Source organism: Rhipicephalus sanguineus, chromosome 3 (genome assembly GCF_013339695.2).
Source record: "Rhipicephalus sanguineus isolate Rsan-2018 chromosome 3, BIME_Rsan_1.4, whole genome shotgun sequence".
NCBI lineage: Eukaryota > Metazoa > Arthropoda > Arachnida > Ixodida > Ixodidae > Rhipicephalus > Rhipicephalus sanguineus.
In genome coordinates, this window is record NC_051178.1 from 132,141,532 (window position 1) to 132,158,211 (window position 16,680).

The 16,680-nt window shown below is 47.1% G+C and overlaps 1 protein-coding gene across 1 annotated transcript in view; it reads left to right on the plus strand.

Moving 5' to 3' along the window:
* Positions 1-2,536: 2,536 nt before the first annotated feature.
* Positions 2,537-16,680, plus strand: part of LOC119387159 (chitin synthase chs-2) — a 51,466-nt gene continuing 37,322 nt past the window's right edge. Inside the window, exon 1 of the mRNA XM_037654466.2 lies at positions 2,537-2,717. Within this exon, the coding sequence (XP_037510394.1) occupies positions 2,623-2,717 (95 nt within the window). The 5' untranslated portion in view covers positions 2,537-2,622. The remainder of the gene's footprint in view (positions 2,718-16,680) is intronic.

Consider the following 16,680-nt stretch of genomic DNA (forward strand, 5'->3'; position numbering starts at 1 on the left):
CATCTCTTGCCTTCCAGTGCAGGGGCTGTACACCGTAGAGCTTAACGTTAAAAATGGCAGCAAGGTAAGCCCAGCTGACTGGGCCATAAGTACCTCCGCTAATATACGAAAGCGAAACTATACGGCAGTACGCAATGTAACCAACCGCCGCAGGTCCGGTCTCGTCGCTCCAACCAACCCACGCAGACTCGTTGAACGATGGATTGGCAAAGCCCATCGTAATCTCTTGTGACATACAGTGGTATTTAGCTGTTCAAGAACGCATATGCAATGACTTTAGGATCGACACTGCCCGTTATCTGTCAGCGCATCTTCACTCCGTCCTGGCCTGAGCGCACGGCTGCGCGTTAAAGCAATGGGGACCGGCTGCCGAGCTGTAGAAGGGCGCCCCTGCAAGGACTTAGCGCTAGCAAGAGCCTCGCCCGCATGCGCAACAGCGAAAGTCCTAAGCGCTGCGCGAGTAGCGCAGTGCTGCGTGCAAGGTCTCGCCTTAGCCGCTCGGTAAGATTTCCCTCCCTCATTCATCCGCTCTTTTCCCATGCGTCAGGTCTAAGCTGCTCGCCTATTCCTCGGCTACTGCAGACACGAAAGACCTCTCTCCGTGCACCGCTGTCTGACAGGGTCTGCACTCACGCTTTTCCTTTTTCTTTCTTTTTTTTTTTACTTTCCCGTTCTGAAACTGTTTCTTTTGTCTGAGTCGAAAGCGAACTCCCCGACGTCTTAGAGCTGTTGCGATACATGCGTGCTTCGACTTCCGAACAACTTGCGGTGCGCTCCGTTTTCCCCGTTTCTTTTTTCTTTTTTGTTCCTTTCGAAACGACTGTTTAAAAAGTCGGAGAAAATGCTTTAGGTGTGAATAGAAAATTAGGCCATCCATGCCCTTCTTCGTAGTGCGCTCAGCAGTGCGAAAAGAGTTAGCGCGTAGACAGCGACATCCTGTTTGCACTAGGAATGTGCCCTCGCTACATCATACGTTGTTGGAAGAGTGCCTGCTAAGAAAGGCGAACGTTATGTGCAGTAATAGGGCGAAGTTCCTTCTGCTCTCACTGCATTTCTTGAGATAGAGGAAGGCCATATAGTTGGTTGATTGGTATATATGTTCTCTTTTTTTTTTTTTTTTTGCAAACGGGGTAAACCTGGCAATATGGGCTCACAAATCAGTGTTCATGTTTCTTCTGCCAATTGTCTATACGTTTAGCCTCGATCATATATTCGAGTAGAAGGCGTGAGACGTCATTGTTCACTATTACCAGTCTTTCGCGGAAAATCGTAAAGTTTTATAAAGGCTGAGGTTTCTATAAGACACTCGCTGTGTAACCCATGACAGATGCATTGTAGACACGTCTGCACCAGACTGAGGCTCCCCGGCTCTCAATTTGTTCTCATAGTTTTCCTGTAACCAAGGGATCATTTCCATTTGAAGTAATGAGGCTTGTGTGTAGACTTCCATGTTCAACTCACTCACTCACTCACTCACTCACTCACTCACTCACTCACTCACTCACTCACTCACTCACTCACTCACTCACTCACTCACTCACTCACTCACTCACTCACTCACTCACTCACTCACTCACTCACTCACTCACTCACTCACTCACTCACTCACTCACTCACTCACTCACTCACTCACTCAACTCACTCCCTCACTCACCACTCACTCACTCACTCACTCACTCACCACTCACTCACTCACTCACTCACTCACTCACTCATCACTCACTCACTCACTCACTCACTCACTCACTCACTCACTCACTCACTCACTCACTCACTCACTCACTCATAATATCTCAGGTTTTACGTGCCAAAACCACGATATCATTATAAGGCACGCTGTAGTGCAGGGCTTCAAAGATCTCAACCATCTGGTATTTTTTAACGCTCACTGACATCGCACACTACACGAGCATCAAGCGTTTCGCCTCCATCGAAATGCGACCGCCGCGGGCGAGCATCGAACCCGCGACTTTCGGGTCAGACCGTAACCACCGAACCACAGAGGCGCTATCAATCAATCAATCAATCAATCAATCAATCAATCAATCAATCAATCAATCAATCAATCAATCAATCAATCAATCAATCAATCAATCAATCAATCAATCAATCAATCAATTAGTGTTTGTACAATGATGTGATGTGACGACTACCTCTTTTCTACGCCTGCATTGTAATCTTTTTTTGTAACCACTTTCTGAGACATATTTTCCTAGTAGGTCGTACTTCTTTTCTATCCTGTCTACAAGGGGGCCAGGGCCCCTCAAGCTGTTCCAACATCTCTTGCCTGGCCTTCTCGTAAGGTACTAGTGTTGTGGAATAAATTTTCAATTTCAATAACCCTGTACGACTGATGTAGATTTGATCAGTCAGTCGACAAGAATCGACCAGTTGTAATGATGCCGTAGCTCAATTTGTAGTGACGTTAGCATGCAACTCGCTTATCACAGTCTTGTAAAGGTAGTTGCGAAGTGATCCTGACTAGAATTACTCTTTTTCCCGATGCAGGGGGAGGCGGAAACACTCGTGATGCGGTGACATCTGCGCGGGCCAAGGGGGCGCAGGACCCCGGTGTAACGCATTAGGGGGGGCCAGCGGGCCGGCCTCCGACCAGGCGGCGCCATGAAGACCGGCACCAAGGACGGCCTGCTCTCGGACGAGGACAACTCCTTCGACGAAGACGACGAGACCACGCCGCTGAACGCCGCCTACGCCAGGTGAGTACAATGTTCGAAGGCTATAATTATCAGATTGCTGCACTGTTGTACCACTGATTCTCAGGCATGACATGTGTTTTATTAAGTGCAGCCAAATACAAAAGTGGGGTCAACATTTTGCCCACGGTCGTCTGTAGTCAAATCTCATCTCACTTTTTACCTACTGATGTCACTCAGAGAGGCTAGCATGGGAACCGTTAAACGCTTACGGCTAATGAAAACTATATCACAGTATACTCATAAATGACTATGCACTGTGATACCACCTTGTATTCGAGTGGATGTTTTTGGAATCGAACGTAAATGTAAGGCCCGAATGTTTGCATACATGTGTCTTGAACTGAACGATCATTTCGGAGATTCCAGCAATAATTTCACCTGAAGCTACTCCGAAAGTAAATAAAATAAGATGATATAGAATAAAATAAAACATTATAAAATAAGATAAACACAGGAACCTGCATGATCACTCTCAATCGCGATATACATGGCTACAGAGAAACCAGCGCGTCGAATTTCATCCGTCGTTGACAGAGGCGCGCCCGCATGAGAATGCGACTAAGTAAACAGCCACTCTGGACAGCAAAAGGCCGGAGAAGAAGCGGCATGGATTCCACGAAGCGGCGGACCGCGGCACTACAGCGTTGTTCGAATTGCCATCTCGGAGGTCATCACACTTGACACACGCACACGCAAGCAGACAACAAAAGGCACTCTCGCTCGACCTGGCCTCTCGACTCAGTCCGCGTGTTCCAAGAGTCGAAACAGACGTAATTTCTCGCGCTGTTGAATAATGACGTAACCCTCCACTCGGGGTGCGTCCTCGTAATAACCTCTCAACGATGGTGACCAGCCTTTTTCCTTCGGCCTCTTTGACAAGCGGGCGGTCAGCGGCGAGCGAGATTGGCGCCCGCCTCACAACGGAAAGGGTTGTCAGAACAGTTCGGAGCAAGAAACATACGCGCATAAGCGTGCGTGCGAGTGTGAGTTCGCGAGTGTTTGTGAGTGTTTGCGAGTGTGAGTGCATGGGCGTGCGTGCGAGAGAAACAGTAGGAGCTGCGGCAATCGCGTGGATGGAGTGACGAGCAAAAGCGGTCCACACTTTGAACGAAGACGGAAGGGCACCCGACGAAGCGCGCGCACTTTGGCAAAGCCGCCGTCGCACGCAGCTGACACTCTGTATTTCGCGGTCATTTCAATTTCAGTAACCCTTTCAGTGCCGAGGAATGCTGGACGAAGAGTAGCGGCAAAGGACGTTAGATGCCTCCCGGCCCGCGCGAGGTCATTCTTTCACTTTCACACACGACGCATGGGCGTTCATTTTGCGATGGAGCTGTAAAACTTTCGCGCGCATTGCGCGGTTATAGCCGCCGGCTACGATACATGTGGGATGCCCCCGTGCGGGTTTTTACTTTGCGGCGCATAAAAAATTAACCGCGCCGCGGCTGCGCTTGAGTTCACGCTAATTGGGTGATTCCGCAAGACGCGCCCCAATGATTTATCCCCGTCGTTTGTGCTTGCGGGCTTGCTGAGGTTGAAACTATACAAGAACCTGGGCAGACTTTGGGTAGGCTTGGGGTCACGTTCTAACGGAGTGCGTTGTGCAGCTTCGGGGAGGTCAAAGGTTCTAAGTGTGGGCGGGTTAACGAGGGTCGATGGAAATGCTCCTTGATGGGCTCTTTCTCGTTAGGCCACCCTGTGACTCTTCGCGTGGTCGCTATAGCTCTCGAGGAGCCGCTCGCGCCAGCGGGATAGCATAACTTCTCCACGTGTGGTACGCGACCTATCGTAGCTATTATGCTAATGCGGAGAGTATAAACGAGTTCAAAGAGCTCTTCGATGTACCCTAAGCAGTGTCGAAACAGGGCACCCCATGACGACAAACGCTGGCTGCATTGTCGATGCCCTGACGAAGCTCTGGCACATGTCGCGATAAAGGTCGCGCAAGAACGAGGCAGCGTATTGATAGGCGATTTCGCAACTCTATAAACTGCATTCGAGCGTGTACCGAACACTGACCTCCACTACAATCAGTGGTACCGACGCACCGGTACTTGTGCAGCGGTAAACTGTCGGAAACGCAGTCAACAATGTCTTCTGCGAGTCGATAAACCAAGCTTAAGCGCGACGAAGCATGTATATCTGAGAAGAAATTACAGAAGGCAAAATAAAATCAGGTCGCGGTGGATAACCATGCAGTCATGGTTGCGGGAAAAAAATATTAAAAAATTCAAATCATAAGAAGAGCACTCACTATACGTGCTATCCAATGACAAGAAAAGTCACACGCGCAAATAAAACATAAAACAAGCGTACACACGTACTACACTTTTCCTGGCGAAATACGCGTCAAATACAAGCCAGAATACTTGTCAATGTCTTTCATTACGGTTTATATTCCTGAAAATTCTATCAAATCGTGTTTTTTAAAAAAACATGAAGGTGATAACACTTCATCATTGTCACCATCATTGCGAAGGTTTCATTCATAAAGCAATACATATCTTGTTGAAAGAAAGTGACGCCATTTTAGGTGAATCCGGGTGCACTAACTTGCCTTCCGATGTTGGCTATGTATACTTTCATACTTGCAGCTCTGCAGACAATAGCGCCAGAGTTCCTCTTGGTAACTTTCATAGAATGCCGTACTGGCTCAACCACTTTTGCTTTGCCCGAAAGAGAGCTTAACGCACACGTGTGCAAGCACTTCATTTATTCAGAGGCAACTTAGTGAGCACGCCAGACCTGTTCACCTGCAGTCGACATCGCACATTCCAAGCCGCGGGTACTTACAAGGACGATCACCGCGAGTGCAACGTCGCACCGCATACGTACAGCCATAGCTCGCATGTGTACACGCAATAAACTCTCCGGACTCCGCTCTCGTGCACGTGCGCAGTCCGGCTTGCGGGATAGCGCGGTTCCTCGACCTTTCATTCGATTGCGGTTCACCACCCTTTTCGCGTTTGCCGAGCGCACCCTCTTAGCGGATGAGGGCACGTCAAGCTCTGTGTGGATGGAGCAGAGGGTTGGCTGCATTTTGCACTTGGCGATGTCGGCATCTTGATTCGGTGGGTGTTGCCCGGCAGGAACTCGCGCACGTCCGCCCGTCACACCTCCGGTCGTGCATGCGGTCCGTTCGCTACAGCTCGCCACTTGATTGCGCAGGGCTGTTCTTTTGCTTCACTCAAGATCTCCATCTATACGTATTCTGGCTTCTAGTTGTTCTCGCGTTCTTGTCGCATCCGGCAAAAGCCTGCTGTCTCTTAAGGGACGCTGCCTGCAAGTGGCTCACTTCGCATCGCAGCGTTACACTTTTCGCAGCAACCCGGTCGAAGTCGTCCCGCTGTCGTGATCGGCGCTCCCCTTCGCACGCAGTGACGACGAACGGGAGCATCGAGCTGGCGATATATAGTGCAGTCAATAATGCATGCCCTGCACATCGAGAGATTCGTGACAAGATGCCTCGCGAGGAGTTTCGCGCCTCGAACAATGACAAAGTACAGCGTTCACCCAGTGACACCCCTTAAGTACGGTGGCTTTGGTAGGCGTGAACGCGCGGAATCCCGCCGACTTCGTGATTCTCGGCGTTCCTCTAAATCTGGGGTAGTGGACAGGACGTGTCTATAGCTGACCATCTGTGGTCGCAAGCTTCGCTCCGTGGTTCTCCTCCCTGACGCTTGTTCACTCGGACGGCACAGACGAGTGTGGCTTTACTCTCTCATCACCGAGGGTCCGTGGTAAAGGCCGCATGTACATGAGCAGCGCAGAAGTGTGAGTATAGTCGCTGTTTTAGTGCCCCGAATTGGCGCGTATATGTTACAAAGCAGAAGAGAAAGAGAGACAGAGCGGTGGTGGTGTGGAGATAGGGTGAGAATAGGGAAAGAAGTGAGTGGCTCGTCTCATATGTTCAGACTTTAAAGTTCTGAGCGCACGGGGAGTTTCGTATCTCGGGCTGACTACGTCCATGCTGGTGGAAAGATTGTCATCTAGTATCGCATCCAAATGTTTATTGCTTAACCTTCAACTGACAGCGTTGGGTGAGAGCAGGGAACGACGAAACATCAAAGGGATGTCGGGGAACGTAGTAAGAGAACCAAAGTGTTTAAAACGAAGCTTTCTGTCTTTTGCAAAAATAAACACTTAATGTTTTTTTTGTACGAAGCATACACATAATTATAAAGCGTGCCAGCTTGCAAATAAAATAAAATTACAGCCTTCACGTGCCTCTTCGTGTTAAATTTAATTCAAAAGTATCGAGAAAGCTTCGCTTCACTTGTTCCGACATGTGCACTGGATTTGCTGCAATTTCCATAAATTCGAGGCCATACGAAAATAACGCGCCAGTTTTGCATAAACGTACACAGACACATTGTGCGCATACAGTATACGGCGCACGCTAACTCTATCTCACTTTGTCGTTGCCTTATAACACTCTCAATTCCTCTTCGTTCAGCGTATCCAAACCGGACGTCCTCCTGGTTAAACTAACTGCCTTGTTTTTTCTCTCCTGACGATTACCTCGCAAGAGTTCACAATGGCTTGCCCTTGCGCACGCCTCCGACTGTACACACATACCGGAAGGCATCCGCCACGTCACAAATAGCTTTATAGGTGCTCCTTCTTGTAAGCACGTAACCGCAATTAATCCGTCACTGTCGCCTTCAAAAACTCCTAACACGTCTCACGACAAAAGATTGAAAGAGTTGAGAGCTCGAATAGCGAAGCGCGCGTAATGCATGACCTACGTAATAGAGAACGTCAGCCTCTACAAGTTCGCTTCAGTCACTTTTCTTGCCGCTGTTCTTTACGTCTATCCAGAGGGGCGTGTCTAAAGCTTTTGAAGAAGAGCGGCCACTTTCGCAACATACTCGATCACTGCTCACGATGTCTTTACTACACCGACGAACGGGCACAATTTCTCTCATGCAGGTGGTTCAACAGCAGTGCTATGCTCTCTTTCCTGCGGGATCACCCTGGGAAAACACTTCAGTGCGCTCAAAATCTAAATACTGCACAAATGAGGGACGTTCTTTCTAGCAAATAGTGTGTATGAGACAATAAAATATCCATTTATCTGATGTATTCCGCCTGGCAGCTTTAAATAACAAAAGTTTGCGAGAGATCCATCTCATGTACAGTCGCGCTCAATATGACTTGCAACATGGAGCGCGTGGCCTCATGAGTCCAAAGATTGCGCATGGCTTCAACTTGTTCTCATTTCCCTAAATAAATAATATTTTCTTATTTGGGATCATCCCCAAGTGAGTGAACAGCGTTTAGTTTACGCTACGGCATACGCCGTCGTCCTATACAATATCGAAACGAACAATCTCGAAACACAAGCATGCTTTCACTGCGCAGTGCAGGAAGACAATGCGTCGTTCGTGCATGCAGTCAGCAACGGGAAAGGAGGAAGAATCCGGAAACAAATAGGAATTAAGAGAATAATACGAGCAGTAAGCTGCAGTCGAACGAAAGCGACGTCCAGTCCACTTGTATACGCGTGCTGTAGATCTGATGGATTACCCCCCTCGCATGGCGCGTTTAAGAAAGCTCTAATGACCCAGCCCCCCCCCCCCCCTCCCCCCGACTGGTTTGCCGTTCTTCGTTATACGTTTTATTGCTTTTCGTAAAGGGTTTATTTCTACACTTCTTTGCTTGGTAGGACTTGTGTTGTTGGGGCAGCCGAATCGAATGGCGTGAGTCCTGATCGATGGGGGTCTAAGCGAAAGTATGGAGTGCGGGAGAGGAGACGCCGTGGAAGAACCTGTCGACGACGACGAAGACGACAACGACGACGAACGAGGTCGCTCAATCTGGTCATCTCCGAGGATGAGAGAGAAGGCGCCCCGGGAATCCGCATTCAACGTCGCCTTCTCGCTCGCGCCGGCCCGACACGAATTTCGAGCGGCTCCATCGAGAACGCCTTGTGCAGGGAGCGGCGACGGTGCTTGGCGCACGCACGCATCGGACACGGGAGCTCGCCGAGGCGCAACAACCTGTTCCTGCCGCAGCGCGTGTGCTGCAGCAGCGGATGAATCACAAAGGGCGCTGACTGACGCGTTCCCTCGCCGTTCGAGGGCAAGTCGGTGGCGCTTGCTGAGATGTAATTGCTGAGGCAGATTAGCGATAGAGAAAGTACAAGAAGAAGACAGTGGCTGTTATGTGCGTACGAGAGCTCCTTGTGTTTATGGAGGAAATGAGATGGGGCTTAGAATGAAAGTAAACTTGTGGAGAGACAGATAGAGAGTGGGAGGGAGCCTCGCGTCAATTCTGCGGCTGGCATAATCGACAGTTTTTTGCAGCCGATGAAAAATGACGACCCACACCTTAGTTTGGCATGCACGACGAGTAGCCGAGAGATTGAAAGAAAAACACAGTCGAAACTAATTGCCTTTTTTTTTTCGGTTGTTGTTTCGCGCACAGAAGCCAGGTTCGATGCGATGATGTGTTGGCGCGACGCAGAGACGCGTGTCAGGTTTGCGGCTCGTAATTTGAGTCGGACGCATCGACTTGTCTTCTACCAGCTTCCCAAGCCGGTGCCTCACAGGGCTGGACCCTGTCGACGCGCAATCGCATACGAAGGCCAAGTGAAACACGGCCGTCCATGGCAAGAGAGATACTCTGTATGCGAGTGGTGAGGCAGCATCATTTCAAGGGCTCTAAAAGGAATGAAAGATGAGGACGGGAGGACCTTTACTGAAGTGGTGAAGGGTTAAGGCAAACAAGTCTGTCGCATGCACTAATGTCATTGACCAAACGTCGTTTCTCTACGTACAACACCACGGTATAGATGAGAACGGCTAGGACATTACACATGCTAAGCTCGAGGTCGCGGGTTCGATCCTGGCCGGGGCGCCCGCACTGAGATAGAGAAGGAAGGCAAAAAAGAAAAGAAAAAGACGGTTGGGTGCTTAGGTGCACTCTCAGGCTCTGCCGCCGCGCACCAGATTGTATCCGGCAGCGTCTATAGCGAAGTCCGAATTCAGCCAAACAGATACTGCAGAGACTGTTCGGAAACAATAGCGATTGCTTAATGCAGCTGATAAACTACGCGAAAAACTACAGTGTCAATGAAGAGGCTTACATTTATGGGGCATTGTTGTGCAATTTTCTCAAAATACACTTATTTAAAAAAAAATGTGTTCCTATTTGCAATTACTGTCCCTACGAGATAGTGATTACAGAGATCGTCACTGTCATAGCACCAGCAGCCCCACAATCTGCATTACCACTTTCTATCTTTTTTTTTATCTTTTGATCTGTACACTACAGCACGAATGACTCCCTCGAGCCGGCCAGCTACTTCACAAGTGTACAAGTTTTCCAACATCACACGACCCAGTCCACAACAGCCCACGTGTGCCATTCTTCGGCAGCTATTCTTAAGACCGCCGCTCGATATCTAATTCATACGCATTACATGATCGGTCACAAATGCGTTTCCTCCTCTTAGCTAGAATATCGGGTATATCCACTTTCTTTCCGACCTATATCTCTTTCGTCTGGCACTCGCGTAGCGTATTGCTTATCATTTCCCGCTCCATCGCTCGTCGCTCAACGAGATAGGAGCGGAAAATTATCTTCTGACCAGGTAGTCGGCCGCAGGCTGCACGTGTGTAAATATATAATAACTGCTGGGGTTTTACGTCCTAAAACCACGATGTCATTATGAGAGACGCCGTAGTGGAGGGTTCCAGAAATTTCGACCACCTGGCGTTCTTTTAAAGGGGTACTGACACAAAAATTTTGGCCTCGCGTTTTTTTGCTGCAATGTGTTGCTGGAGGCCTGTTAGTCATAACACGGCACATCGTTTGCTGCAGCGCGCGACAGATAATTAATTACAGGCTCCTCATTACCGACCATTGTCAGTTTCAGTTTCAAGAACGACAAGCCTCGGGGTGCAACTATCACCACCTAGCGGGCGCAGCGCTCAATCACGTCAGCACACAGAACTGTGACGCACTTCCGCACGGTTCGCGAGCAGCTGCCGAGAGCAGCTGCTGGAGCAAACGCGGCAAAAAAAAAAAAAAAAAACATGGCGGCTATGACGTCATCATCATTTGTTGCATTGTGGTCACGTGACGGAAGTAGGGGGTCTTCAAGGGTCGCCTTTTGAGGGTGTCAGTAGCGCGAGGCTGTCGATCGCTCACGCAAACTTCAAAATTCATTTAAAAGAACTTCCAAGCCGTATTCGCTATTGGTATTTTGCAGATGATATACGCATGTTCACCGGAATCGATCCCGCAGGCTATCTCGGCCGCGAAATATTGTGTCAATACCCCTTTAAAGTGCACCTAAATGTAAGCCCACGTGTCTGTAGTATTTTGCCTCCATCGAAAATGCGGCCGCCACGGCTTGGATTCGATCCCGCGACCTTTTTGGTCAGCAGTCGAGCACCACAACTACTAGACCACCACGGCGGTTTACATGGGGATTACTACAGTGTCTACTCTTATTTATGCTTCCTGTCCTTGTTTATTTGTCTCATCATCCTTTCCTTATCGTGAAACGGAACCTCCTGATCTTCATCTGGCGGGTGCACCTTTCCCTATAAAACCTGAGTCCCACACTCGTTGATAATGGTCGTTTGAAATATTTGAAGCCAGCAATCGAAAACAAGATTGACTCTTTATGGACGGACACGGGCCTATCGTACCGTGAACACAACGCATCAATATTCCAGATATCCGAAATTATAAACCTTCATGCAGCTTCGAACGCCATAGCTTACGCTTTAAAGACAAACAAAAGAACACTTGGCAAAGCGTTATCTGAGGCTTATATTAAATTCTAACGAGCTCTATTAAAAAAGAATCAAAATGCCAGAGGTGGTGTATGTGTCATGCAAGACTAAGTGTTCCATGTCACTGTAAGCGGTATGTGTTGTGTTATGTAAGTACGTGCACACCACATGTCGTAAAAAAGAGTTCTACTGCATGTCGTATTCAGTTTTCATATTTTATTCCTTTTTATTTTTATTCTTTATTGAAATTCCAATTTTTGAAGATGGTACTAGTAGAAACAGTGCACTCTGTTCTTCATAGCTCAGCTTAATATCTAGTGCATAATAAGCAATAGAAAATTAATTGCATAGGTTGAGGTTATGCAATAAGTGGCTCTTTAAACTTCTGACACATATGCTATAAATTCGAAGAGAGACCGGAAGCCATCTCTAGCTTTGAGCGCCCTACGTCATCGAATGAACTAAACATTCAAAATATTAAAGATCTGTACTAACTATATTCACATGGCCTATAACAATATACCATCCTTTCGTTATTACTTTCATGAAGGCATTCAAAATATGATGCTTAACTTGCCTCACGTTTATAGTCTGTGTATCCACAGAGATAACCAAAAATACTACATGACATCTCAGCAATACTGTCAGTGTGTTTTATTGCTTCGACATACGTCCTCATACTCTCGCTACAGGGTATGAAGCCTGTGCAGTATTATGCCTGGCAGAGAAAGTTAATATGTTAAGGAACGTTTTGACAACTTTATACGTTGATAATGAGCTGAACATGATGGTTTGTGGCCTGTACGCATGAAGCTAGGCTAATGCCAGAGGAATCTGTAAAACTGAGGACAAAGCTCTGAAGAATTAACCTATTAAAATCCGTCACAGACAAGCATAATGCATGCAGACGTGTGCATACATGCAGTGAACTTTCTACATTTTCTGAGTAAGTATATTTATTAAACTTCTATGGCTACATCTTCACAAGCATTCCTGCCAATGAGGCTATGTGCTGCTGCTGATGATGATATTGATGACGATGATATCCTGCATCAATGACTCACACCCATCCTCTGGAGGATTGGGCAAGAAACGGACAAATTAAAAAAAAAAGACATAGACACATCTGACCTCTATGAATAATGAGAAATGTCGCAATAATCAATGCCTGCAAGTGTTCTCTTCTTCTTGCTCCTGTACATAAAGCTTTCGTCCACCCAACCAATTCGAGTAAAAATAATAAAGCATTGTGCGGTGCACCTCGGTGTAAACAGAACCTCATTCGTGCACGCTTGTGAGTTTGTTTTGTCCTTTAAGCTAACGCACTTATGTCAAGCTGTGTAATTTGACTAAAAAATTCTTCGCGCTGTTTTGTGTGCAAAGATTCAAGTAGTTATCAGAGAGACAAAAGAAAAAAAGTTATAACAGAACCTAAAACGCCAAGTCACGGATCATAGTGATGTCACATTTGCGGCAAGGACAATTATAACTTCAATTAGAGCGACGGTACGATGAATAGTGGGGAAACAAACACCAAAAGTTGTTTTTCGCGATGGTGGGGCGCTGTATTGTGCAGAGCTTCGAACTCCACGTGGCTTTTGCCTTTTCGTTACGTACACGTATACACATCTGAATCTAACTATATTAACGTCGTTGCTTTCCGTTCATCTTGCAATGCGACTGCTAGGTTGCAACAAATCAATCACACTAATTCATACCTGAAGCATCGCGTCAGTGAACCAGACAAAACATTTTCCGCTATAACCTGAAGAGCGTATACGGTTGCCGCGCTGCAACAAATCAATAATTAAATTCTGAGGTTTCATGCCAAAACAAGGTAAGATTATGAGGCACGCCGTAGTGCGAAAGTCAGGATTAATTTTTGCCACCAGGGGTCATTTAAAGCACACCTAGATCTAAGTACACGTTTCTGGCTTTTTTTTTTCTTTTTGCATTACGCCCCATCCGAGTAAACATATCAATCATGCCAATTCGTACAAGAATAATTAAGTCCGCTAAATATAACGAGGCCATACGCATGCGAGGCACAAAATATTTTTCCGCTGCCAGGCAAACGTATGTGTATGATTTGCGGCCCGATTTCAAAATAATAAAATAAAAGCATTAACTACAAAGCGAGTACGGACGTGCACAGTCAGTCAGAATATTGATGACGTCACTGTTAGTTAACCGTGAGGTTATACAAACAGTCGCAAGCCTGTCACGCAGGTATGTATACGGAGATGACTGTCGTTGATATCGCGTCGTATGACTTCGCTCGCACAGACGTTGCGTGACAAATTGCATAGATTCGAAATTGCTCTCTCATGTGAAGCACATGTGGCGCATGCCCTTCGTCCGGTACTGTGTACACGATTATTTGCAGACGTCAAGAAAACGGGCGGCAGTTACGAGCACCAATGTAATTAACGGGGTTTCTGAAACTTGTTACGTACTTCGAATCGCAAAAAAAAAAAGAGAAACAAACACATTATCGGAATGCGGAACACGAGGAAATTCAAGTTCATTGATTGTAACTGCATGGTCATGAAAATGGCTTGTATATAATGTACAGAATCAGGAGGTCCCAAAGTTAGAAACTGTCAGGTGGACCTCCAATCATTAGTGGGCACATATGAGTATTAGAGCAGCAATAACAGTATCAACAAGCAAACAGGAAAAAAAGCAACACGACATTGAATTATAATCAAATAGAAAGCAGTTAGATATACGTTAAAGCCGCGTTATACAATACTATCACTAAAAGTACTCAGAAACAAAACAGATATGGGGTTATGTGCAAAAGCTGTTTTCTACGTATTACACTAAAAATAATAATCCCTTCACATACAAAAATATTAAAGATAGACGGTGAAGACGGGCGGCAGTGGAGCTTCCTTTCGCAATCTCCGCGCTCCAAAAACATATTCAGTCGGCGGTATACATGATAAGGCACTTCTGATAATATATGCGCTGGAAATTGGTTTAAAATCCGTTAGGCGTGCGAGAGAGCAGAGCGTCCGCATTTGCGGACACAAACGAAAATCCAAGGAAATATTCTATTCTGCTTCAATGTATTATTTATTCAAATCACCTCACAGGCTCCAACATCGGAGTATTGTGTGAGGGGGGGGGGGGGTTTACATAAGTAGGGGTAACAATAACTGGAGCATGTGAACAACTTTATACAATGCTTATTGAAATGTTTTCTGTTTTTCACTATGCTTAAGGTGCAAATAGCGCGTGAAAATGCCCATTAAAAACAGAAAATCTGGTGGACACTGAAGGAGGCATGAACAGTTATATATAGATGGGTCTCCCTGGTTACTTTTATTAGGTGCTCGTTGGCATCGAAGCATCTGGAAGCGATGACTTCAAACCCTCACTTTAGTAACAGTAGCGGTTATTGTTCAAACTCTACTGTTCCGCAATATTCGAAAGGCGACTGCGATCACGAGGTCACCCAGTTGAGTGTTCAGGTTGACAAACACCAACTGCGCTCTAGTGGTCGGTGCGCCCCACGTCACACATTTCATGAGGCATACTTCATGGAAGCCACGCAATAGTGTTACTAAATGTTCCCAAGTGCAGTGATTGATATTTTAGATGCGAAGCATCTTGTGGCGGAGTTCAAACAGGTGGTGTGCGGCCTTTTCCACCCTTACTGCGCATGCGCAAACCCTCTCCACACACCTCCACTCCCCCCCCCTCTCCTCTCCTCTCTACCCCTCTCCCCTCTCCACTCCTCATCTCCCTCTCCACGCCCCCTCTCTCCCTTCCCCCTCGCCACTCCCCCTCTGAAACGCGGGCTCGACATGCCGAAACACTGCTTCGCATCGCCTCATGGTCCCCTTTAGCGGGAGATGGTGTGATTTTTTTGTTCATTCCTAGTTTAATGTTCCGCAAATGATCTGCTTTCAAGATTTTCTTCATAATTTAAACCCATGTCCTGAACTGTCCGCACAGCAGGCTACAACAAGCAATGTAATAGCTTGGAGGAAAATGAAGGGGTGTGTGCAGACGGAGATAGCGTGCCAAAAGCTGCTGATGATTCCTTCTTCTGAACGCCAGCTATCAAATGCAAAAGAATTAGCGCAGCTTGCACTGTGTGCCGCGAGGCCGAGTCACAGCAGAGCTGCTGGTCAAGTTTCAGCTTCTCATGTTAACCGTCTGTACAGAATGCTCGGGCGGTCACTGAGCGGGTGCCGGTTCATGATGACGATAATTTTCTATCTACGATACACGGCAAACCTCGACCATGGCAGCTCTGCTGTAATAACTTCTGAAGCCCGTTACATCATGACTGGCAACACGCAAAAAGATATTAACGGGAAAGAGCGAACTTGAAACGAGGCGAAAGACGGCACTCATTCCGTATCAATCCTCACGGCTCCCCGTTCCAAGCTGTTTAAGGAGTACGGCGATTAGGTTAATTCTTTGCCCACGCAAGCAGATTCACTCATGGACTCTGTCGCTGTCTCTTTCATTCATTACATTATTCCTCATAATAATCACCATCGTCCCTGATGATGAGATGATGATGATAAATATTTGCGGCTTCACCAGTTACGGGTTTCGTCGCTGCGGCCAGATTTGTAAAGTATGCTTTATCATTGATTCCTCCTAGTCTCGCTTCGCCACGGATTTTCAGCACCTTCAGTTCTCTTGGCAGCAGAAAATGGTGTAAAACAAGACAGACAGAAGTAGCAATGGCAGGGATGCGATGTAGAACCCCAACTCTTAATCTATACATGCACAGAGCTGGTCTGGCGATCTCTCCTTCATGCTACTTTTGCGATGAGGTAGAAACAATAGAACACCTCTTGCTGTACTGCCGACGTTTTTCCTCAGTCAGAAAAAGAACTATTGAAATTATAATTCGGCAACTTGGCTTGCCAGTTACTTCCACCTGTACTGTCCGTCATTTGGGGCTTCTGTGCTGGGACACTCGGACGGGGACATATGCAGTGCTGTAGAGAAATTCATAATAATAATAATATGTTGGGGTTTAACGTCCCAAAACCACGATACGATTATGAGAGACGCCGTAGTGGAGGGCTCCGGAAATTTTGACCATCCGGTGTTCCTTAATGTGCACCTAAATCTAAGTAACACGGGCCTCAAGCATTTTCGCCTCCATCGAAAATGCGGCCGCCGCGGCCGGGATTCGATCCCGCGACCTGCGGGTCAGCAGTCGAGCACCATAACCACTA